Source organism: Microtus ochrogaster, chromosome 4 (genome assembly GCF_000317375.1).
Source record: "Microtus ochrogaster isolate Prairie Vole_2 chromosome 4, MicOch1.0, whole genome shotgun sequence".
NCBI lineage: Eukaryota > Metazoa > Chordata > Mammalia > Rodentia > Cricetidae > Microtus > Microtus ochrogaster.
Window position 1 is genome coordinate 4,367,529 of NC_022011.1, and position 25,824 is coordinate 4,393,352.

General features: G+C 47.5%; 1 protein-coding gene across 1 annotated transcript in view; it reads right to left on the reverse strand.

The window, feature by feature from the left end:
* Positions 1-25,824, reverse strand: part of Cdh3 (cadherin 3) — a 47,002-nt gene that overhangs the window by 9,416 nt on the left and 11,762 nt on the right. Inside the window, exons 3-13 of the mRNA XM_026778683.1 lie at positions 12,009-12,091; positions 10,916-11,041; positions 10,596-10,751; positions 10,351-10,495; positions 9,761-9,936; positions 9,097-9,225; positions 8,020-8,205; positions 5,377-5,618; positions 5,009-5,154; positions 4,042-4,266; positions 1,088-1,294 (exon numbers count right to left, since the gene is read on the reverse strand). Of these exons, the coding sequence (XP_026634484.1) occupies positions 1,088-1,294; positions 4,042-4,266; positions 5,009-5,154; positions 5,377-5,618; positions 8,020-8,205; positions 9,097-9,225; positions 9,761-9,936; positions 10,351-10,495; positions 10,596-10,751; positions 10,916-11,041; positions 12,009-12,091 (1,821 nt within the window). The remainder of the gene's footprint in view (positions 1-1,087; positions 1,295-4,041; positions 4,267-5,008; positions 5,155-5,376; positions 5,619-8,019; positions 8,206-9,096; positions 9,226-9,760; positions 9,937-10,350; positions 10,496-10,595; positions 10,752-10,915; positions 11,042-12,008; positions 12,092-25,824) is intronic.

Consider the following 25,824-nt stretch of genomic DNA (forward strand, 5'->3'; position numbering starts at 1 on the left):
CACACGCTGCCCTCCTGTCCCCGCTGCCCACCTGTGCTGCTCTCTTCTCCCCACACGCTGCCCTCCTGCTCCTCTGCCCACCTGTGCTGCTCTCTCCCCACACGCTGCCCTCCTGCTCCTCTCTGGCATGCCCATGCACTTACTCTATTACTTCTTTCTACTTCCTCACCTTGGAATCCCCATTCTAGTTTCATGACCTGCGAATATATACCTATGATCACACACATACATGCACACACATAAACATATTTACATATATAACCCTAAGTCTGGGTACCACATGAGAGCAGAAGCATGTGGCAGCATCTTCTTGAGTCTCTTTTACTTCATTTAGCATAATGACTTCCAGTTGTGTCCGTTTCCCAGCAGCTGTCATGAAAGATTCGTTTTTAACGAAATACTTCTGCTTTCTGGCCCATGATGCTTACACTGTGGCACGTTTAAAAGCACTTCATGGCTTGTTAAAACACAGGTAACTTAGGTCTCACCTCTAAGTTTCTGGATCATCAGGTCTGCAGGAGGGCAGACAAGAGAATCTGCCTGTTCTTTTAAAAGCAGGTTTATTGAGTATATTGCAAGAGACAGCCAGATGGAGTAATGAAAGGTTGCCTGAAACTGAGAGTCTGCCTTTCTAACAAATTCCTAGACTACCCAGAACCACTGCTTAGGCCTCAAAGTGACTTGACAGGAAAACATTAGCCTGGCACATTCTTCAAGCTCCAGAAACATCTATCAATTAAATGATATTTGTAGAATTGAGAGTTTAAGAAACGAATGAGTTGGGGAGGAGACAGACAGTTCAACGGTTTAAGAGCACTGGCTACTCTTGAAGGGGACTGGGTTTGATTCCCAGCACCCACATGGCAGCTCAGAGCTGTCTATAGCTACAGTTCTAGGCTATCTAACCCCATTATGGCTCGTAGAGGCACACATACGATACACATACATTCAGGTAAAAACACTCATAAGCATAAAACAAAAGAACCAAATGAACGAGAAATATTGGATGTACTCTTAGTTTCAGAAATTCTGAGAAAAATCAGATCTCTTAAGTACCTAGTTGCACACGGAGGCTTATGGTACTCACTCAGCAGAGCCAGGACAGCACCCAGGATGGGAAGGACGAAACCACCCTTCCAGGGCTCGGGGCAGGTCACCACGTGGCCATAGCAGTCACACACTTTGGCCCTGATCATGGTTAGCTGTTCCCTGTTGCCTTGATCAGACAGAGAAAGGTGCAAATCATATGTGTCTTGCTTCAGGAACTTCTTCAGCGACAAGGCCACGGTGTCTCCTGGAGAGACAGATAATTTCTTAGTCTAGGGATGTCACGCATGGTGAGCAATGAATACAAGATAAGGGGTGATAAGAGCCTCAGCACCCGACGAACAAGAGGCAGTCTTTGTCTGAGTGTAGCGCCGTGATGAAGTACCTGCTTAGCATCCGTGAGGCTCTGGGCTCAAGACCCAGAACACAAAAGCAAAACAAAACAAACAAAATGTTCCCAAAACCCTGGCTAAAGTAAAATTTAACACTGTGAGAAGGAGTATTGGGTTACAAAAGTTACTTCATTTTTTTACTAATTTTTTATTGTCTTATCACTACTTTTTTAAAAAATATTTATATATTTATTATGCATACAATATTCTGTCTGTGTATATGTCTGTAGGCCAGAAGAGGGCACCAGACCTCATTCCAGATGGTTGTGAGCCACCATGTGGTTGCCGGGAATTGAACTCAGGACCTTTGGAAGAGCAGGCAATGCTCTTAACTACTGAGCCATCTCTCCAGCTCTCTCCAGCCCTCCCCCCCCCTTTTTTTGAGACAGGGTTTCTCTGTAGCTTTGGAGCCTGTCCTGAAACTCACTCTGTAGACCAGGCTGACCTCGAACTCACAGAGATCACGTCTACCTCTCGAGTGCTGGGATTAAAGGTGTGTGCCTCCACTGCCCAGCTGTTGTCTTATTTTTGTTGCTGGTGTGTGTGTGTGCGTGCACACAGGCAAGCGTGTGTTATAAGGCATATGTGAAGATCAGAAGATCAGAAGTGAGCCTTCTGGGAGTCAGTCTCCTCTGTCCACCTCTGGGTTCTGGGAGTCAAACTCTGGTCCAAGTTTGTGCAACCCTTTGAGAAACCTTACTAGCCCAAAAAAACATACATTTATTTATTTATTTATTTATTTATTTATTTATTTATTTATTTATTTATTCGTTCGTTCGTTCATTCATTCATTCATTCATTCATTCATTCATTTATTTATTTATATAGTGTTCTGTCTGCATGAATGCCTGCAAACCAGAAGAGGACACCAGATCTCATTAAAGATGGTTGTGAGCCACCATGTGGGTTGCTGGGAATTGAACTCAGGGTCTCTGGAAGACAGCCATCTCTCCAGCCCTAGCCCCCAAATTAATTCATCTCTTTCTCTCTTTTTTAATGTGTATGGGTATTTTGCCTCCAAGCATGTCTGTACATCTGTGTACCACGTAAGTGCCTGGTGCTCTTGGGGCTAGAAGAGGGTGGTGCTGGATCCCCTGGAACTGTGGTTACAGACAGTTGTGAGCTGCCATGTGGGTGCTGAGAATTGAACCTGGTCAACTGGAAGAGCCACATCTCTAGCCCTAATTAATTCCCTATTTTTAAATTGATTTAATTGATTAATTATTTTACACAGCAGTCTTGCTTTGTAGTCTGGGTTGGTGTCAAACTCATGGCAGTGCCGGGATTACAGGTGTGAACTGCCATGCTTAGCTGTCATTTTATCAAAACCAAACAAGAACGCAGTTATAGTATTAGCAAAATGGGAGGCTCTGGAAGTCATGTGATATTGGATTGATATTCTTGCTGTAATCAGCTGCTAGAGTATTCTTTGTCTCAAATATATTATATAAGCCAGGGAATGATGTCATATGCCTTTAATCCCAGAACTCAGGAGGTAGAGGCAGGAGAATCTCTTTGAGATTGACGTGATGCCAGACTGGTTTACTAAGTGAGTTTCAGGACAGCCAGGGTTACACAGAAAAACCCTGTCTCAAACATTATTCTAAGAAGTAGCTAACTTAATTGGTTAATGTTCACATTAACTGGTTACCTATCTTTTTTGAGACAGTTCTAGAACTCACTCTGTAGACTTAGGCGAGCCTCAGACTCACAGAGTCTTCCTGAGTGCTGAGATTAAGGACATATGTCACTACTGCCCTGCCTGGTTACCCGTCTTTAAACAAATATTTATTTTATTGTATGTACATGAGTGTTTTGCCTGCATGTATGTGCACAAAGTGTGTGCTTGGTGCCCAAGGAGGTCAGAGGAAGATGCCCGATCCCTTGACACTGAAGTTACAGATGATTGTGGACTACCATGTGGGTGCTGGGAATCGATCCTGGGTCCTCTAATGAGCAACACATGCTCTTTTCTAAGTTTTATTTAATGTGTACAGGTGTTTTTCCTGCATGTCTGTCTGTGCACCACATGCATACCTAGTGCTGTGGAAACCAGAAAAGAACGTCTGACTGAGCCCCTGGAACTGGAGTTGCTGGTGGTTGTGACCCACCATGTGGGTGCTGAGAATTGAACCAGTGTCCTCTGGAAGGGCAGCTAGTGTTCTGAACCACTGAGCCATCTCTCCAGCCCCTGACACAGATGCTCTTAATCACTGAAAAATCTCTCCAGCTCTGGTTATCTACTTTTGCTTGTGCTTTTATTGTGGATGCTGCTGTTTGCTTGTTCTTTTGAGACAGGGTCTCATACAGCCTTAGAACTCACCAAGTAGATCAGGCTGGCCTTGAACCCACAGAAATCTGCTTGCTTTTGCTTCCTGAGTACTGGGATTAAGTGTAATCATACCTAGTTCTATGTGTTTTGGTTCTGAAGACATCTTTTAGGGCTCCTGATATAAAGCTAAGGAAGAGCACTTGATGCCCATTTTTGAGACTCTGTGACCCACAGGTGTGATAACAGGAACGCAGGTGTGGTAACTACTGTGGGACCGACACCCACCCAGCGGAACTGGCAGCCTCTTGCTACCACAACTGAGTTAGTTACCTTTCTCGCTGACTTCTGCTGCCCAGTAGATGTCCGAATCATGTGTTAGCTGGGCCTGGAAAGGGGAGGAGTTGGGAGACAAGTCCTTGTCCGTGATGTTCAGCACTTGAGGCACAGGACTTTGGTTACAGATGGTGATCTGGCGTGGTTCTGGGAGTGGGCCATGGTCGTTGATGTCGGTGAGTGTTATCAGGAGGGTCCCAGTGCCAGTGGTGGGAGGGCTCCCTGTTCACAATCACACACATGATGTCTTCAGCTTCTGCTCTTACTCTTGATTGGTGAATGAACCAATGTTAAGTTCCCCTAAGACTTACTTAACCCACCTACAAGTGGCTCCTGGTTACCACCCAGCTCTCCCCTCTTAAGCCCCTCCACACGTTAACTTCATTATAAACTAAATTGGCAATGGGAAATCATGGCAATCACAGCATTGTTCTAATTTGTGTCCACAGCAGACATTACTAACAAATCACAGTGCAGCCGCAGCTACTGCATTCAGACAGCCATTATAATTGATCACAGAGTAAAACCCACATGCTACCTCATGCTTGTACAATTGTCTGCTGATCAGCTTCAGGAAACCTGAAGCTTCAGAGAAACCAGCCTCAAGGCCTTGATTCACTAGCTGTTAAGCAGAGACTGTATAATATCAAAATCTCCCTGGTAATGGTGCAACACCACTAATCATTTGTGGGATGCCCAGCGGTCCCTGTCAGTCAACCATCAGTAGAAACTGAGAGGTTAATTCAGAGTTCAGTGAACTAAAAACAAGCGGAAAAGTGAGTCCTCGGTACCTTGCCTATCTCTTGGGATTCAGAAAAATTAGGATCATAGCAGTCAGGACTTTAAATCCAGCCTGGTTTGTCAATCTCCTCCCTACCAGCATCTCTTGCTAAGGAGGGAACAGACTGTGTTTGCTCTGGGTACCATAGGCCTGCCCATGGAAGGACTGGCAGAAAGCTCTCACCATTGTCTGTGGCCAAAACCATGGCTTCATAGATGTTGTTCCTCACAAACCGTTCATCCTCACGATCTAAGATGCCTGCAGCCGTGACTTGACCGCTGTCTGTGTCCATGGCGAGCCAGCCAGCTGGGTCTCTCAAGATGTGGTAGCTGGACAGAAAGTTGAGAAGGGTCACAGCTAGCACATGAAGAATCCTACTGCAATCATTCAGAGCCTCCTAGACCAAGTGCAGAGCCTTCAGCCTTGAGCATGGCAGGAAGGGTTTGGTGCAAGGATGATGGCACTGGTATTGAACAAACTTAATGATGAAGGAACAAGCCACCCGAGCGTACCTATGTACGTGGCTGACCTGGTGCCCAGTCCCCAGGTACCTGATCTTCTGGTCCTCCTTGTCTGGGTCCTGGGCAGTATAGAAGCAGACCAGTTCCCCAACAGAGATACCCTCCTGGACCTCAACGACTTTGGAAGGTGGGACAAACACAGGGGCCTCATTGACATCTTCCACGTGGACCACTACGGTGGCAGTGGCCGTCGGGAGATTCAACACAAAGTCAGCCTCATTGGTCACTGCTATGTACAGGGTGTGTTGGTTCTGAGCCTCAAAATCCAAGCCCTAGGAGAGAAGAGGAAGCTGAGGCAGCAGTTTGTGAAGTGGCCTGTGGACATCAGCAGGGTCACAGTACAGGGACCAAGACTCTGGTCAACAACCATCCTGCCCCCCCACTCCGTTCCCCCCATGTTTCCTAAGAGGAAATCTACTGGGGTCTCTTAGACCACCCCAAAGGCTTAGCGAGCCCTTGAAGGTTCGTTCCCAATGGGACAGTGCTGTCCTCTAGGATGGCCGAGAAGCTGTGGGCATGTTAGTCATGACTGAGTTGCCTCTGGTGACTAGCCTGGGTAGGATGCTGCATCCTACCAATGTTACAGACAAAGAACCACCTCTGTGTCTCTTGTGACTTGCCGGTGTCCCCATGGTCACTCATATACTGGAGTGAGAAACCTGTTTATAATTAAAGCCAAGAACATGTTTAATACACAAAGCAAGCTTTGGTATGGTTTTAATGTAGACTGAGTTCTCAAGGAACGTAACTTCTGAAAGGGGCTTCTAATTTAATTTGTTCAGGATGTTTTCAGTTGTTCATGCTCTATTTCTGAATAGCAGTGGTGGTAATGCGTCACCAGGCCGACACACAGGATCCACTGCACTTGGAATGTCTGCAAACAAATGCAAGTATCTGACCACCTCACCGTGCTTTCTGCTGTAGCTGTGCTCCAATGTAGTGCACACACCAAAACAGTTAGGAACCCTTCCTTATATTTTATAATTATCTTTCTATATATATTATAGCCTTATATATTTATAAGATGCATAATAGTTTTTCCTCCTCTTATTTATTTAGACAGTTTTACTATATAGTCCTGGCTGGTCTGAAACTTTTTTTGTTTGTTTTTTGAAGCAGAGTTTCTCTGTATAGCCCTGGTAGTCCTGTAACTCACTCTGTAGATCAGGCTGGTTCAAACTCAGAGATTTACCTGTCTCTGCCTCCCAAGTACTGGGATTAAAGATGTGGGTCACCACTGCCCAGCTTGGCCTGGAACTCTTAACCACTGAGTTGGCTTTCAATCCCTGGCCTGGAACGCAATTATCGAAGACCAGGCTGTGTTTGAACTCAGAGACCCAAGGTATGGGATTAACAGTATACACCACTCAAAAGAACATATCTGAAATAGTCTTTTTTGTTTTGTTTGAGACAGGGTTTCTCTGTAGCTTTGGAGCCTGTCCTGGAACTCCCTCTGCAGACCAGGCCGGCCTCTGCCTCCTGAGTGTTGGGATTAAAGGCAAGCGCCACCACCACCTGGCTCTGAAATAGTCTTTATTCATCTGTTTACTCATTGTTTGTTTTAAGGCAAGGCTGGAATGGCTTGATATGTAGACCAGGTTGGCCACAAACTTGCAGTAATCCTCCTGCCTCTACCTTCCAAGTGCTAGTAAGTAAATGTGTCACCATGCCCAAATCGGGTCCACATTCTTTTTTCAAATATTTATTTATTTATTTATTATGTATACAATATTCTGTCTGTGTGTATGCCTGATGGCCAGAAGAGGGCACCAGACCCCATTACAGATGGTTGTGAGCCACCATGTGGTTGCTGGGAATTGAACTCAGGACCTTTGGAAGAGAAGGCAATGCTCTTAACCTCTGAGCCATCTCTCCAGCCCTCAGGTCCACATTCTTTCTATTTATTTATTTATTTATTTTGGTTTTTCAAGACAGGGTTTCTCTGTGTAGCTTTGGAGCCCGTCCTAGAACTCACATTATAAACCAGGCTGGCTTCAAACTCACAGAGATCTGTCTACTTCTGCCTCTCAAGTGCTGGGATTAAAGGCATACGCCTCTTACCTGGCCAGAACCTTTTAAATGGGCCCATATTCTCAAGCCATCAAACGTTGTCATTATCTTTTCTGGTTGAGTTAGCCTCACTATATACATAGCTCTACCTGGCCTTGAACTCATAAGGTACCCAAGCTGGCTTGAGTGTATTCTTAGATGGTGGGATTACAAACATGCGACACCATGTCCACATGCTTGTCTCTTAAAGGTTAGATTTTGTTTAAGTGTTTATTCATTTATTTAGGTTGTTTGTAGCCCAGGCTGGTCTCAGATTGGCTACATAGCTGAGAATGAACTTGAACTCCTGACCTTCCAGATTCCACATTCGAGTATGTGATCATAGTGTGATCCCAAAGGCTTTTTAACCCCACCTTACTCTGTATCCTGATGAAAACCAGACCATAAAAGTACCATCCTCAGTACCACCATACTCTCCCAGTCCCCAGAACCCCCAAAACAAAATCCATAGTAAGACCCTGTTTCAAAAGCTTAAAGGGGCTCTCAGCACAAGAGCTGGGGCCAGTACCAGGAGCTACTGTCTTGGTGTAGTCCCCAGTGAATGACCCAAGGGAAGTAGCCGGGCAGGATGTCCCTTTGTCCTAGAAACCCAAACGGACCTACCTTCTTGGTTGTCAGGATGCCTTGGTTGGTCTCTGGGTGAGTGGTGATCGTGAAATGGTCCCCATTATCACCTCCCACGATTCGGTAGGTGGCACGCCATGCCGGTGAGCCGGGGTCATCCAGATCAGTCACGGTTAGACTCTGCACCTCATGGCCCACTGCGTTCTCAGGCACTGAGGCCTCATACTGTACGGGGAGAGGGTCGGGACACAGTGCAATCAGAGCAGAGATTGGCGTCACACGACAGGCTGTTCATCGGCTGCGGGATGAACATATGTATGTACATGCCCATATGCATGTGCCTTCAGGGGTGAGAGGTCAACTTCAGGTACTGCTCCGCAGAAGCTGACCACCTCATTTCCTGAGACAAGCCAGGGAGCCCCAGGAATCTTTTTTCAGACCTCCTAACAATGGCATTACAAGTGTGGGCCATCACACCTGGCTTTTTACTCAGGTCTCCATGCTTGAACAGTAAACACTTTACAAACTGAGCCATCTCCCAAGGGCAAATTTTTAACGAGGCCTAACTAGTGTTCCGAGGCTAGAGATTTGTGCACACGCACAGAGGGGCGTGTGTCACTTCAACTGATGTTGAGGGTTTTTTCCCCTTTAATTTTTGTATTACATTATGTATTGGGGGTGGGGCGCAGGTCGTGTGGTGAGCTTGTGGAAATCAAAGGACAGGGCCGGTTCTCTCCTTCCGCCATGTGGGTCCCGGGATCAAACAGGTCATTTGGGTTAGCAGAAAATATTCTTGCCCACTAAGCTACTTCTCCAGCATGGAGTTTTCTATCCTGGCAACTATGTCAGTTTATGGGGTTAGATTCGAGGTCGTAAGTTTCAAATGACATCAAGACTGGTCATGATCAGATCACGGCATCGAAAATTCAGAGCAGTTTAGCAGACATTTATCATTACCTCCACTTCACAGATTAAGAAACTGGCACAGAGAGACCTGGTGGTTTGCCTAAGGTTACACAGCCAGTAAGTGACAGACTTGGGACTTGGTTGGTTTCGGAGAAGCAGCCAACCTCGGTCCTTTACATGATGAGGAATGCAGGAAGGAATGGGAGTTACCTTCTGTGGCTCAAACTCAGGGGCATTGTCGTTGACATCAAGGATCTCCACTATGGCCACCGCTGTGGTGGTCGAGCCCTCTCCATCCATGTCTGTGGCCTGGATGGTCAGTGTGTACTCGGGGACTTTCTGGGGGAGAAAGAGCACAGAAGGAACCCACTGTGAGGGTGTGGGGCTGGAGCCTCATCTCCCGGCAGCTCTCCTGTGGAAGCCCCAGCACCGGCCAACCCTCGGCTGCTCCACATAGGCCAAGATATTCATTAGGAAACAGAAGGTAATTCCAGTATCCACGGAGCTAGTTCTCCTTTGTGGCACACAGGGGACAAATCTCGGCAACACGTAAACTAAATGAGCCGATTGGACAGGAAATGAGAATTGCTCAAAAGCCTGCACTTTACAGCTGCCTCCTCACCCCCCAGGGGATCTAGCCAGCAGGTTAGGCAGCAGGTCACTGGCCCAAAGAGCTGTGGGACAGCAAAACTAAGTGCAGGAGCAGCCAAGTCAATGCAGCTGACCTGGGTCTCCACGGCTGCCCACTGGGTCTCCACGGCTGCCCATGTACACGACCTGGGTCTCCACTGCCTTGCCTTGACCTTGGGGCAGCCACAGAAGCTTCCACTCTAGCCAGGCTTTAGCACATAGTACCTTCCCAAAGGTCACTTACCTCCCGGTCCAGGCCACTGGAGAGGACACTAATGACCCCAGTGCTTTTGTGGATGGTGAACATGAGGTCATGTGGCTCCTTTGGTTCTTGGCTTTGGATGAAGTAAGCTACCACCCCATTGTAAGTGTGGATGGCATCGTCCTCATCTGTGGCTGTCACCTGCATCACAGGCGTGCCTGCAGAGAAGGGGCCGCTTAGCACCTTTCTCTCTCCAGTACCAGCCTTGCCGACTCTGGAGCCCTGTGATGTTCTGCCAACACCAAAAGGATCTCTCTCTAGCTCAGTGGCAGCCAGCTTCCTGGAACCCACTTGCCGTCATGCCCTTCTTTCCTGGGAAGTGGATTCTCAGTTTATGCTGGTCACAGTCACTGGGGACATTCATTCTAAGTCCAGATTTAACTCTGAGCTTCTAAGTCTGGCTGAGCCCAAGCTTCTGGGAGAGCTCGGCCACAGGTCAGCTTCGACCAGGACTCCCGCAGTGGGCGGGCGGGGCAGTGTGATGAGGGAATATGACACATAGCGACCTCTAGAAGCTGATCCCCGACTAGATCTGGACCCCGCAGACCCAGGGCAGCCCCCCCCAATCTTACTCGGTGTTGCTCCCTCAATGACCCTCCCTCTGAAGGTCTCTTGAGTGAACTTGGGCTTGTTGTCATTCTGGTCTGTCACGATGATGGAGATGTTCATGGGTTCTTCCACAGAGGCACCGTTCTCAGACACTGCATGGCCATAAAGCTGTAGGCACAGAGGTCCGGGGTCAGCTGGTGTTCTTCCCTCACCAGGCCTTGGCCAACCTCAGGAAAGACATCTACACTGGATACTAAAGGCGACCTACCTCATACTTGACAATCTTTTCCCTGTCCAGTGGCATATTCAACAGCAACCAGCCTGTCTCCTTCTCTATGGTGAAGACACCCTCAGGCGGACTGTCTGCTCCAGGCCCAGTGATGCTGTAGAAAATCTTGGTGCCTCTGTCCTTATTAGATTTGAGCTGGAAACAAAATAAAACGACAGCTGACAAAGTGACAGGTGCCTCACCTGGTGGCAAGGAGCCTTCTGCAGCCCCCACCTGGCAGCAAGGAACCTTGCTCTTAGGTCTTCAGACAATAGACCCTGCAGACATCAGTGCTGCCCAAGCGGAAGGCACAGACCTACCTGATTCAGCCTCTGAGGGAAAGGACCCTTGCCGTTCTCGGGGACAGATATTGGCGGCATCACCCATTCTCTCTTGCGTCTTCGTAAGATGCGGTTGGGCAGGGCGCTCACTGCAGGCGTCCCTGCCTGCAAAGAAAGGTGTGAATATGTTAGCTTTTACACGAAAGGAGAAAGGGGTCAGGTGTGGTTACACACACCCATAATCCAGCGCTCAGCAGGCCGAGGCAAAGATCAGGAATAAAAGGTCATCCTCAGCCACCAGCAATTTGAGGACCCGGAGGACTGCCTAAATCATGTGAGACCCCATGTCAAAAAAAAAAAAAAAAAAAAAGGCCCAGAAAGAACACTAGTAATATTAAAAATAAAGGAAAAGAAGAGGAACAGTCTATTTTTATTTGTATATACACAAGGAATAATTGTCCTAATCGTGTGTGACACATAGAAGGAAACCAAAGGGACAGAACCTGCTCACAGCGCTCATCTCTGCCTTCAAGAAGGTGGGCAGGGGTATGAGCAGATGGAGACAGAGGCTGTCGTTATATGGCTTTAAATAGTTTTGTTTTGAACATTTGACTATTCAAAAAATTAAAAGGCACTAGGAAGCTGGGTGGCAGTGGCACATGCCTTTGAAACAAGCACTTAGGAATCAGAAGCAGCTGGATCTCTGTGAGTTCGAGGCCAGCGTGGTCTACAGAGTGAGTTCCAGGACAGCCTGAGCCACACAGGGAAGACACCAGGAAGCAGAGCCAAGTGCCTCAGGTCTACAATCCTAGAGGTTCACAGGATTGGCAGTCCTGTGTTGAAACGACCTTTACTTGGGGTTAACATGGTAACATGGACCAAACTGGAAGGGAGGGACCTACGGAGCCTTAGTGAACTGGGTGCTGGCAACCACGCCCCTCTTCCCACCTCATGGGCTGCCTCTCTAGTGCCTCCTACTGGGCAGCTTCAGTCACAGTCACTTCCCTGCTCCGACTAGCCTTCGATGCTCGCGGATGGTAGGCAGGGCTCACTGCTATAGCAATCAGACTGGCCAGCAGTAATCTGAACACAGCATCTTCCTTTTGTCCTGAAGACAAACATGGTGTTTTACCTGGACTGTCCTACTGCTCAGCACGGTGATTTCTCCATGGTCAGCACCATGCATCTCATGTCCAGTGCGTCCAGTCAGTGCTACTGTGAGGAAAAGAGAAAGAGGGAATTAGAAAGCCGCCCCCTGACTAGATTAAGAACTACCAAGTGGTAGCATCCGGAGTCTCCGTCCAGCAGGTGGTTACAAGTCTCAGATGGCGTTTTTACACATCGTCTTACCATTATTTAAATATTCTTTTCATTTGTATGTGTATGAGTGTATGCTGCTATTATGTGAGGTGCCCCGTGAAGGACAGGAGAGCCAGATGCTCTGGAGCTGGAGTTGCAGGTGTGTTGAGCCCCCTGATATATGAGGGTTAGGAACTGAACTCAGGTCTTCTGGAAGAACAGTCCATGTCCTTAACCCCTGAGCTACCTCTTCAGCCCCTCTATTTGGTCTTGGTGGAGGGAGGACCACCTCACCATCGGCTTGTGTGTCCAGCCTCTTTGTTCACCAGGTCAGAGAACCAAGGCTGGGAACATTCACGGCATCAGTTGCTGGTAGCCTTGTTGAGTTACATCTAAAGGATGATGATTTCCCGGAGACAATCTACACACAGCGGGCATCCAAGGATGTGACACTGTTACCCACAGACACTTTCTGCAGTTTCTGGTAACTTAAGTTCGTCATACTTCTTTTCAATTCTACCTGCAAGGGCCCCTCTCCCCCAAAAAAGTTTTATTTATTTTTATTTTACATGTACGGGTGCTTTGCCTGCCTGTCTATGCACCACAGAGGCCAGAAAAGGGATTCGGATTCCCCTGGTACTGAAGTTACAGGTGGTTGCTGGGAATTGAACCTGGGTCCTCTGGAAGAGTGGCCGGTTCTCTTAATCACGGAGCCATCTCCCCAGCAGTTGGAGTTACTGACTACAAGTCACCAGCATACATCCAAGCTAGCAATTAGTCCACCCCCTTGATTTGTGTTGCTGGGGTCAAGCCGAGGGCTGAGTGAATGTTAGGCAATATGGAGTCGCACTCCCAGAGGGAGGATGTGGAGAGACCAGATACCTCGCATGCATGGCTGGTGGGAACGTGTAAGTGAATAATAGCCACTGTGGAAAAGTCTGGCAGTGGGGCTGGAGAGGCGGTCACCATTGAGCACTGGCTACTCTTTCAGAGGATCTGGGTTCAACTCCCAGCACCAATATGATGGCTCACGACACCTGTGACTCTAGTTCCAGGAAATCTGACGCCCTCTTCTGGCCTCTGTGAATACCAAGTACGCATGCGGTGCACAGACAGACATGTAGACAAAACACTCACACACGAAGTAATATGATTTGAAAAAAAAATAAAGTGTAGTCTCAAGGCTAAGCATGTAGCTCAGCAGTAGAGTGCTGTCTCACACGTACAAAGCCCCGAGGTCAATCTCCAGCCAAAAGTGCATGTTAAGATGTCCACAGCAGCACTGCATCACACAGGTGCTCATCACTGCTGCAACCGGAAATGGTAGGTATCCACGGAAGCAGCGCGGACAGAAACACCGCGGCATCACCACACTTTGAAATGACTCAACAGCAGGGACGTGCAGCAAGGAGGAGAAGCAAAGCCAGAGAGGAGGCAGGATGCACGCCCCTGGAGGAAGAAACACCCCCTCCCCCAAACAGCCGAAGCTGGCAGTCTCGGTAGTCCAGACAGACCCTGTAATAAAAGACAGAGTAAGAAGAGAAAAACAAGCTTATTAACGCATTCAGTATGTGTCACATGGGCGAAGCCTCCGTGCGGCTAGAACTTTACAACAATGAACAGTGCAGTTCAGAGAAGCCACAAAGACAAAGGGAAGCACTTACAGAGGCAGGAAACTGATGTAAACCCAGGGAGCAAACTCATGGAGCGAGGTTTCTTTACTGATAAGAGCGGCTTTCAGAAAGGAGAATTATAGCCTGTTGGGGGAAAGCTGGGAGGGCAGAAAGGGCCTCCTCCCCTTTCTTCTCTACCTGCTGACCACCTCTCCAGCCCCTGCATCTGCATCCATCCAGCCATCTTTATTCTTTGTGCTAAGTATCGAATCCAGGGCTTAAACATGCTGAGTATATCCCCCCTCACCTTCTTTCCTTCCTTCCCTCTCTCTCTCTCTCTCCAAAGTCTTTTTATACAGCCTTGTAGACCAGGTGAGAGTCATCCTAGGAGAACTGAAATTAAACTAAAGGTGTGCACCAACATGCCTGCCCCTCTTGTGGTACTTTTTAATTGCCTTTTGATCAAAAATATTTATATCCAGCCGGGCGGTGGTGGCGCACGCCTTTAATCCCAGCATTCGGGAGGCAGAGGCAGGTGGATCTCTGTGAGTTCGAGGCCAGCCTGGTCTACAAAGGGAGTTCCAGGACAGGTTCCAAAGCTACAAAGAAACCCTGTCTCGAAAAAAAAAAGATTAAAAAAAAATTTATATCCACCAGGCATCTTCTGGGGCAACACATTTTGGTTTCCTGTAGCAAGATTCCACCCTGTGAAGCTGGGAAGTTGGCAGAGCTTATGGAGTCGGATGAAGTCAGTCAACGGGGCCCCAGGGCTTAACTATCATAACGAGCCACAGGCAGCTCCCAGGAGTCCAGGGCCGGCTTTCAGGAGCCCCTGAACCCCAAAGCTTCAGAGCACACACACTTAGGCAGTATCCTCCTGGAAAGCTGGAATGTGCGAGTAGGAAAGCGAAGGCTGCTTAGAGACAGCCTTGCCTCCTTGACGATATCCTCTCTGAGGAGTCCTGGGCTAACACGTGGCTCGGGAGAAGAAGGGAAGAAAGGGACCAGGGCTTGATTCTATTCCAGAGGGTGCCAGGAGCCATGAGAACCATGGAGTAGCCCTGGCTTTTATTCTACAGCACATGTCTGCAGGCTCACCCGAAGAATTTTGCTTCTCCTTAATCCTAGAAAGATGACCAGGAACAATAGATATAAGATAAAGACTAGCCGGGCAGTGGTGGTGCTCACCTTTAATCCCAGCACCTGGGAGGCACAGGCAGGTGGATCTCTGTGGAGCTCGAGACCAGCCTGGTCTACAAAGCAGGTTCTAGGACACCCAGGACTGTTAAACAGAGAAACCTTGTCTTGAAAAATGAAAAAAAAAAAAAAAGATAAAGACTAATTCACCTTAAATATAAGCGTGTGCCATCACGTCTAGCTAAGAGGTTTAACATGTTCATTAAAGTCACATAGCTAGGCAATGAAAACGCTAAAAGTAGTTCCCAGACCTATCTGAAACCTGTCATTTCCATAACCACCTCAGTCACGTGGTCTTTTTCATCTTCCTAAGAGCTTCCTCCACTTCCCATTATTCCTCACCTACAGAAATAACAGAGATCATTCTTAAAGCCAGCTCTTTGTTGTTTTCCACCTGAGGCGGACAGCAGCTTTGCCTGCAGGTACGCCAGTACAGCACTCATGTGCAGTGCCTGAGCAGGCCAGAAGAGGGCATTAGACCCCCTGGAAATGGAGTTAGAGGGGGCTGTGAGCTGCCCAGTGTGGGTGCTGGGAACCAAACACGGGTCCTTGGCAAGAACAGTCCATGCTCTTAACTACTGTGCAGGCTCTGTAGCCCCCTATATTTTTATTTTTAAAGCCTGTTAGTTGTGAGTATCAATGTTTGAATTCAGAAATCTACCTGCCTGTCTCCTGAGTGCTGGGATTAAACGCGTGCACTACCACCACTTGGCATGAACACCGATTTCTTGATGTAGAACTCAGATTAATTTATTAAAGGCTTAGATTTGGAAGACCACCATTCGACTTACAGAACCATCACGAGGACCGCACAAATCAGAGCACAAAACACGACTCTGTCGACCACACACAGCATCACCTAGCATCCTCACCAAGAGGAAACTCCAAGGTGAGATGACATGCCTAAACCCATACTGCTAAAGAGTAGATTTAGAAGCAGAACCCAGCAGAGGCTAAAGTCAGATCCTTCAGCAAGGCATTCATTCAAACCTGTGCACCCGTGACATTTGCCCAGAAACCGCGCTAAAAGTGCTTGTCCGCACGCATCTCCAAATTCCTACAGGGCGCTCTGAAGCCACTTTTCCTTACCCGTCTACACCATCCATCAACTTCATCAACAATTCCCGGCTGACACAGCAAAGTGCAGAGACAACTTAGATGTGCATCAGTGAGGGACTGACTTTGGTTACATCACCATCCATGCAATGAAACATCAACAGCACGTTACAGGAAGCTACGAACAGGGCAGGGGAGCTAGCTCAGTGGTGAGCACTCACCTAGCATGCGGCCTTGGATTTGACTCCCCAGCACCCCAAAAATAAACAAGCTATAAGAGATGGGCATACTTATTCCGTAGCCTACGAGAAGATCCTAGGGCATACTGCTAATAAATCTTATCATCTTAATAGTAGAAAGTGATCTGTTTCCCTGCTAATATGCTCATTTGTACTTCATTATTTATTAGTGTGTGTGTGTGTGTGTGTGTGTGTGTGTGTGTGTGTGTGTGAGACAATGGTGTATTGACCAGGACCTTACACATACCAGGCAAAAACTGTGTCACTGAGCTACAACCCTAGTCCACATGTGTCCTCTTAAAGCTGTATTTGAGAGCTGGAGAAATGGCTCAGTGGTTACAAACACTTCCTCATCAATCACAAGGAACGGAGCTCAGTTGCCGGCAGCTATGTCAGGAGGTTCACAGACGTCGGCAGCTCCAGCTCCTTATGAGAGCTGATGCCTTCCCCTGGACTGTGTCCATCCCCACATAAATAAAATGGAAAACACCAACAACAAAAATGGAAAAGTATCTCTGAAAAGCAATCCAAAAGAAATAGGCTTCTGGACAGAGAGCCCTGTGGCTGGGACAAAAATGAGGTGATTATTTATTGCAGATTGTTCTGGAGCCCCATGGTTACTACCGTATTCTTTTTTTTTTTTTGAGGTTTATTTATTTATTTATTTATTATCTTTACAGTGTTCTTCCTGCATGTATGCCTGCAGGCTAGAAAAGGGCACCAGATCTTATTACAGATGGTTGTGAGCCACCATGTGGTTGCTGGGAACTGAACTCAGGATCTTTGGAAGAACAGCTAGTGCTCTTAACGGCTGAGCCATCTCTCCAGCCCTCGTACAGCCATTCAGAACACTGACTTAACATTTGCCAGGCGTGGTATTGTATGCTTATAACCGTAGGAGGTGGAAGCAGGAGAATCAGGAGTTCACTGTGCTTGTCAGCTGGAGTTTGAAGCCATCCTTGGCTGTAGGAGAGCCTATCTCAAAACAACAAACATAAAAAATGTAATAGTTACTTTACTTTGGTTTCTGATCTTGAACTGCGGGAGACTCCAGCAGCTCCCTATTCTATCCTTCCAGGTTACCCAGCAGGGCACTAATGACGTCCCCAATACTCATAAGCCTTAAGCCCCCCAAATTCTAAAATATGCATATCCACAGTAAGCCAGAAAAATCTCCTCTTATCTACACACTGTGCTCCCATGGAACGCCAGCACACCCTGTTGCTGTCTCCTGGAACTTCCCACTACTACATGGTGCTGGACGTTAAGATCTCAGTATCTAGGGTGTCCATCTGTTCTCAGAGGGGACAGTACCAGCAATCAAGCAGCCAGCAGTCATATATTAATGGGTGTCTTGGCCTCCCCCGCAGGCTATATATTCCAGACACATCAGCTCTAACCCACATTCAACAGGAAGCAGAATACAACCAAGGGGCAGGAGTTCAGGCAGGCAGGGACATGCTTCAAACACCCACTCTGCTGGAGACACTCAGCTAAGTGTTTTCTTTCCCAGTCCTGGGAAACAATATCACCTGCAAGGTAGGTATTACGCTTCCAACCTGGCAACTCAGCAAACAAGAGGCTGTAGGGGCAAAGGGATAGAGGGTGCCGTGAACTGCACCAGGGACAGCTTCAGAGAGAAAGTCCCAACGGCTAAAAGGCCGCAGGACTTCAAATCTTGAAGGCGGTCAGTGAAGAACACAGAGGTCCAGCACACTTGGCTGTCAACTGTATGGCTACGAAATGGTGTGGGCATCTGGAAATTCAATCCACTCATCTGAAAAGTGAGAAGAATAATAATGTGTGCCTGGTCTAGGATAAGACTTTAGTAAAAGGTACTGTCAGTCTACATAAGCACGGTTAGCCAGCGCGTCTAGATTCAAGTCTTGGCTTCTACCAGCTCCCTTTGTATGCTGTGTATACATGTGTCATATGTGTGTATAGCACATACACGTGAGCGTGTACATAAACACACATGCGGAGGCCAGATCAATGTATCAGGTGTCTACCTCAGTCTACCTTATTGCCTTGAAAAGTCTCTTATTGAATGGGAAGTGGCCCCCACGATGTCCCCCACCCGGGACCCCCTCCTCTAGCTGGGCTGACTGGACAGCAAGCCCTCTCAGGCCCACCACCCCGTCTCCACCCTCAATGATGCTGGCTGGGGTTACAGGCACACACAACCAAGCCAGACTTTCATGTGGGGGCTTGAACTCGGGTCCTCACGCTGGCAGGGTAAGTGCTCTTATCAGCTGAGCCAACTCCCTGGTTCCCTCACTCTTTTGAGGTAAGGTTTGCTATGCAGCTTAGGCTGGCCTTGGACTTACTATGTAGGCTAGGCTGGCCTCAAACTTGCAGTAATTTCCCTGCCTTTTGGCCTTCCATGTACTAAGATAACAGGTGTGTGTCACCACACCCAGCTGGCCTTTTTTATTTTTAAAAATATTTAAATTTTTTTATGTGTACTTTTAAATTTTTTGAGTGTTTTGTCCGAATGTGCATGCAATACCAGCAGCAGCCAGAGAGGGCACGAGAGTCCCTGAAACAGCAGTTACAGGTATCCGTGAGGGGTCACATGGGCGGCCCAGAAATGAACCTGAGGCTTCTGTAACAGCAGCCAGTGCTCATAACCCCTGGACCATCTCCCCAGTACCTACCCTCCCCCTCCTCTAGCTAGTCCTTTCTAGACCACAGAAAAAAACCATCTCCCCATCTGCAGAAAGGTTAGCTGTGACTGTTGCACCTGAAGAGCCAAGGGAGTAGATGCTCAGTGCCCAAGAACACAGAAAACTCGCTCAGTCTGCTTCTGGAAGGGCTGTCTGTAGCGTGTGTGTGTGTGTGTGTGTGTGTGTGTGTGTGTGTGTGTGTGTGTGTCCCCTCTGTGGCTCACTGGGGGAAGCAGAGGACAGAGATCTCACAGACACACAGACCTCTCTAGGGAAACTTGCTGAGCACTGTGAGAACATGAGTCATTTTCTCTGTACGTTAGGCATCACAGAGAAACTGCTGAGAGGTTAAGCCCCGGGGCGGACCATTACAGCTTCCTCCTGGACGCTTCCTGGAATCTGTGGCTTTCTGCCACTGTCTCAGACTAAAGCTGAGCCCCAACCCAGGTCTCATCATCACTCATCCTGTGTTGGCCTCACCTGCCTCAGAGAGAGAAGATACTTGTTCCTGGCTGTGAAGCTCTCAAGGCCTCACATCCTGGCTAACTCACGGGGGCATGAATGGGCTTGTGTCATGCTCTTTCTGAGGTGAGCTGATGAGCACCAATGAATACATGACGCAATGGTTCAAACTTTGAGGCTGGAAAACAAAGGCCTAGACAGTTCTGACTTCCACACCCACCCAAGGTCTCAAAGTCGTTTGACTGCTGCAGCTCGCTTTCCCCACAGGGGTTTGGACAGGGGAACAAACTCAAGGAAGAAGTGCCTGCTGGATCCTGGGAAACACAGCTTTCAGACGGCACTGTTTCTATAGAAATGGACAAGAACAACAACAAAAAAGATCGGGGCCTCGTGTTTCTGCCTTAGATAGGAGACACTCGACAGAACCTGGAGTCTCTGGCATTGGTTCAAAACTCCTCTCTAAAAGGCCTCCCGTGAAGGCTGGCCTCAGATCTTAGACTGACACCACTATAAACCTCAGGTCCTGGAGCTGTGGAAGAAAGGAAGCGTTTTAAGCAGATTTATGCAAACTGATGGGCATTGTGCTGAGGATATCTGCTTGAATTTAGGTTAGAAATGCCCAGACTCCTTCCTTCCCACGCCCAAGGAAACAGCCTTGAAATGGGGCACTGGGCTTCCCAGCCACAATATGAAGGTGCTACATAGCTCCAATGTCCAAATATGTTAGATGCTCTGGCAAAAGAAAATGACCCATCTGAGGACCAAAGACCCATCAGAGTGATCGATCAGTCCGGGCCTATTTCCTGCTGATATCGGGTGTTAGACTCGAGGAAAAGGGAAGTATCTACCTGATCAGGATGTGCTCACACAACAGTAGTGAGAGTGGCAGGAGACACTGCCTTCGAAGTCTCAGTTCTTCTTTGTCTGGGGACATATCTGCCTCACACAGCAAACACGCTTCTGAAGAGTGTTAGGATGAAAGGCACAGAGGGAAAGCATGTAGAACTGACTGGAAAGATGCTGGGGTTTTCCAGAGTAAAGCTGTATACACACAGCACACTGAAAAATACTAATTGAAAGGCCATTGCTAAGTTGGGTGGTAGTGGGGCATGCCTTTAATACCTCTGCCACTTGGGAGGCAGAGGCAGGTGGATCTCTGTGAGTTCGAGGCCAGCCTGGTCTACAAGAGCTAGTTCCAGGACAGGCTCCAAAGCTACAGAGAAACTCTGTCTTGAAAAACCAAAACAAACAAACAACAAAAAACCCATAAATAAGCCCTTTGACCTGAGTACGGTGCCAGAAATTATCACAGATATGGCAAAAATAGACCTACGAGGATCCTTAAATCTGTTGCTTACATAGAAGAAAAAGGACATCATAACCTTCCAATGGAATGCTTGACTAGGCTGTATTACGGGAGCTCGAATATCTACACTATAGCCTCAAATACTATAAAAGAAATTCTCCAGCCGGGCGGTGGTGGCGTACGCCTTTAATCCCAGCACTCGGGAGGCAGAGGCAGGCAGATCTCTGGGAGTTCGAATCCAGCCTGGTCTACAAGAGCTAGTTCCAGGACAGGCTCCAAAACCACAGAGAAACCCTGTCTCGAAAAAACCAAAAAAAAAAAAAAAAAAAAGAAATTCTCCCAAGGAAAAACAGTGCTCTACAAAGCAGGGAAAAGATCACAAGGAGCCATTTATAGTACACGTCCAACAATTATATATTATTAATAGTTTCACACCGCACAAACGAGGAGAGATGGATCCGAGCCCTGTCTTTGAACCCTGTCCATTAGGCATCGTTTAAACAAGGGGATACCAAGATGGACAGTTGTGGTGGCTTGTGCTCATATACAGCAACAGCAAAGGCTGAGGCAAGAGAGCACAAAAAGATGGTAGTGGAAAACAATGTTGAATAGGACTAGAACTGAGCAGACCAATAGGGAGAGGCCGTAGGGTAGAGAAGCATGCGGGGAATGTATCCACTATGCAGGCTGAGGGCCCCTGTGCTTCTGGCTGAGCTGTCCCAGGGCGTGCTGGAGGGTCCATCCCCACGCTAGCTTCACTGAAGTTAATCTCCAGCACGCTTGGGGGTCCAGTGCTTCTCCAGAGTGCCAACAGTGGCCAGGCTGAAACCCCACCACGAGGTTCTGGAGACGCACCCTGAATCTACTGTGTTCTGGAGGGCTAAAGAATGTGATTCTTGTTTGAAGCTCATCAATAATGTGGCACTGATCTTAGGGTGATTGGTTGGGGTGCCCCTGTAACACAGAACTCAGGAGGGACACAGGATCAGAAGAAGCTCATGTGTTCAAGGGACTACAGAGCACAGTCCACGTCCAACCGCATCTACCTAAGACTCTGCTTTCAGAAAACAGAAACAAAAGGGCTGGAGAGATGGCTCAGAGGTTAAGAGCATTTACTGCTCCTGCAGAGGACCCTTGCTTAGTCCTCAGCACCCAGACTGGGTGGCTTGCAGCTGCCTGTAACTGGTTCCAGGAGTTTCTGATGTTCTCTTCTGGCTTCTACCAGCACTAGCAAGAACATGGTGTACACAAACTCAAGTAGGTACATACAGATACTATAGCAGCCCACCAGAGAGGAAGTCATTCCATCCTGCAGGGGAGGAGCTCCTTGAGACGGAAGGTAAACAACTCAAGATAGCTCAGGAAGTACCTGAAACTGACCAGATTTACTAACATCCCCATCCTCCCCCCTCCCCCAGCCAGAGCAGTTGAGCTGCCAAGAAGACTGAGACCAGACCAGCTTCCTGGAGAAAGTAGAAGCCAGCTGGACTGTCTGGAAGAGGTCTAGACCAGAGTTCCCTGGAAAGGACAGACTCCAACCAGACAAGCCTTAGGCAGGCAGTGCAGTGCTCTTCAGGTGCCCAGCTTTTTTGAGCTGTCACGCATGCTGGGGTGGGCTTTGGTGATGCTTTTGTTTTGAGTCATTTCTGCCCCTCACCCATATCCCTCTAAGTAGCCCCATTAAAAGTAAGCAATCTTTGGTGGTATCTGTACTTTGGTCTATTTATTATGGGTTCCCAATCTGGGTGTTTCATCTCCCCAGGATTTTTTTTTTGTCAAATAAGACATACATATATATTAAAAAACAAATCTTTAAAACAAACAAAACCCTTCAAAAACATTAATATGCAATCCTTACCTCCACTTTCCAGCCACATCCTAGCCCTTCTTTTCTAACCCCTCATCTTCAACTTCACTTTGCTTATTAGTAGTAGTAACTTTCTCTAAGACAGGCTTTTATATAGCCCTGTCTGGCCTGGAACTTCCTACCAGACCAGAGTGGGCTTGAACTCATGGAGATCCACCTGCTTCTGCCTCCCAAATAGTGGAATTAAAGGCAAGAGTCAGGTGTGGTGGTGCATGAAGGGACTCTAGCCAGCCTGGACTCGGCAACCATGACTCTGGCAGGCCTTGCTCTTCTCCCCCAATCCCTCTGCCTAGCTAAAAACCACTAGATTACAGATTACAGCCCTAAAACTGGCCACCAAGGTCTGTTCCCTTATTTAGCTACTTCCTCCTCCTGAGGCTCCACAACTAAAGTCCAGCTACCAAACTACCAAGGTCTAGCCCCATTCGGCTACCCTACATGCCCAGTTAAAGCTAAACACCTCATCCTAACACAGGGTCGCCCCTCCCCTTTCCTTTATAAACTGCCATTTTCCTGCGTGCCACCTCCGTTTCCTCTCCATCTCCTCCAACCAGAGGCAGTCTTTGTTCCCCTCCAGGAAGAATATCCCTTTCCCTTGTTCCCTTCACCTTTTCCTCATCCTCTACCTTCCTGTCTTTGTCTCTCATTCCCTGCCATCTGTCCCTCTGAGGCAAATGACTCTCCTTGTCCTGAGCTGATACCAATCTCTTACAGTGCATCAGCACTGAAGGTAGAAACGGGGATCTCTGTGAGTTCCCGGTCAGCCAGGCTACACAGCAAGATTCCCCACACACACCGGAAAGGCATGCATTACCATGCCTAGTTATTATCATTATTCTGTTTGTTTTCAAAACAGGACCTCATTATACGGTTTTGGCTGTCCTGGAACTCACTACGCAGATCAGGCTCACTACGTAGATCAGGCTGGCCTTGAACTCACAGAGATCAGCCTGCCCCTGTGTTAGGATTAAAAGTGTGCACGACTGCAGCCAGCTAATTGTTATTTTCTGAGACAGAATTTCATGTAGCCCAGACTGCACTCAAATCCATATGTACCGAAGGCTTGCCCTGAACTCCCCGACTGAACTCCCGATGCTCCTTCCTCTATTTCTCATCGTGCCCAGCTAATATCTCTATTTTCAAAATGCATTTAAATTTGTTTTTGGTTTTATTCTGTGTGTATGAACGCTTCACCTGTATGTATATATGTGCATCACATGTGTGACTGGTGCCCATGGAGGTCAGAAGAGGCGCTGGATCCTCTATAACTGTTAAGAACGGTTATGAGCCATCATGTGGGTATCGGAACTTGAACTTGGGTCTCCTGCAAGAACAGTCAGTGTTCCTAACCACTGAGCTATCTCTCCAGTCCCTAACACCTCTATTTCATAGATGAGAAACTAAGGTGCAGTGATTAGAAAAACAGTCTGACCCGGGAGCTGCAGCTAATAAGGGAACAAACAGACCCAGCCCAAGCACCCTACACATCACAATACTGATAAACTTTATGCAAACTTCAACTACAGAAGTGTGAAATGAGGGGCTGGAGAGATGGCTCAGCAGGTAAGAACACTGGCTGCTCTTGCAGAGCAGTTCCCAGCATCCACATGGCGGCTCACAGCTGTCTGTAACTCCAGTTCCAGGGGATCCGACACCCTCACACAGACACACATGCAGGCAAAACACCAGTGCACATGAAATAAAAATAAATCATTAAAAAGAAAATACAAGTTTGAAATGATTTCACAAACAAAACTTCATGTGCAAAGTTTAAAGACACAAATCTGGCTGGGTGGTGGTGGCACATGCCCTTAATCCTAGCACTTGGGAGGCAGAGGCAGGCGGATCTCTGTGCATTTGAGGCCAGCCTGGTCTACAAGAGCTAGTTCCTGGACAGTCTCCAAAGCCACAGAGAAACCCTGTCTCGAAAAAACAAAACAAACAAACAAACAAAAGACACACAAATCCCTGTCTTGGGGGCTGGAGCGATGGCTCAGAGGTGAAGAGTTCCAGATGCTCCTCTAGAGAACCTTGGTTCGGTTCCCAGCACTGACATAGTGGCTCACAACTGTCTGTAACTCCAGTTCCTGGGGATCTGATGCCTTCTTTTGACTTTCCTGGGCACACATATGACGCACTTATATACATGCAGATAGAGCATCATAGAAAATAAATCTTAAAACAACAACAACAAAACCTAAATCCCCAATATCTTGTATTAAAAATAACTGTAGAAAGTCACACAGCTGTTAGGCTACAGAGGCGGTGGGGCTATAAACTCCCATCTGGCCATGCACACACATGTGTTCACATTCAAACATACGTCTCAAATCATGGGTGCTATGAATTATTTGAGGCTTTCCGGAATGCACCCTTTACATCAATGCAACTGTGCCCTGCCCAAGACTGTCTCCCACAGCACTATCTGGGATTAAGAAAGAATTTATATATCTCTTTCAGTGGGAAAATAAGATCAGAAATGAGCATCTGCTTTAAGACCAGAAACCATCTTTTAGGGAGCAAAAGACCTGCTAGCAGAATCTGAAGTCTAAAAATCTGAGGGGAGAAAAATGCGTTTTCTTTTCTTGTTCTGTTTGAACCACTTTCAAGCTCTGAGTGGTTGAGAAAAATGTCGGCGTGAATACATTTGGCAGTTCACGTCTAAGTCTTTAAACTTTCAACTGTCTTGGTTTTGGGTGGTTTCAGATGCTTTGGAAACATTCACATTATGGAGTCATAAAAAATGTTACAGTGAAAACTAATGATTTTTAAATAGTGCAGATGCCTTATCTTGGGCATGCAGCACAGCCCGGCCATAAAAGCTCCGTCCGCCTGCACGGGGCTGAGGCACACAGCCCACTCCATCACTTCTTAGCTGCTGTCTTTCCTAATAAGGCGGCTCCTGATAGATTTTGAAAAATCCAAACACTTCACAATTTTTGTGCTAGCTCCTCCCCATCACCACATCTGTAAAAGATAAAAACAGAGGGCTGGCTCAAATAAATCATGTCCTGTCTACCACTGGAAGACTCCGGAGTGGTCAAAATCAAGATAGATGTGCGTTTCACAATCTGGAAAGATGCCTGCATCTTTTAGCAAGCCAAGCAGGCTGTACAGTAAGATGTATGCATGAAATAGTCCAGTTGTTAAAAATTCCTGTGTGTGTGTTCACGTTTTTGTACAGTCGGTGAATTAGCTTGCCACCAAGACTGAAAATCCAAGCTCAACCCCTGGTGTCCACAC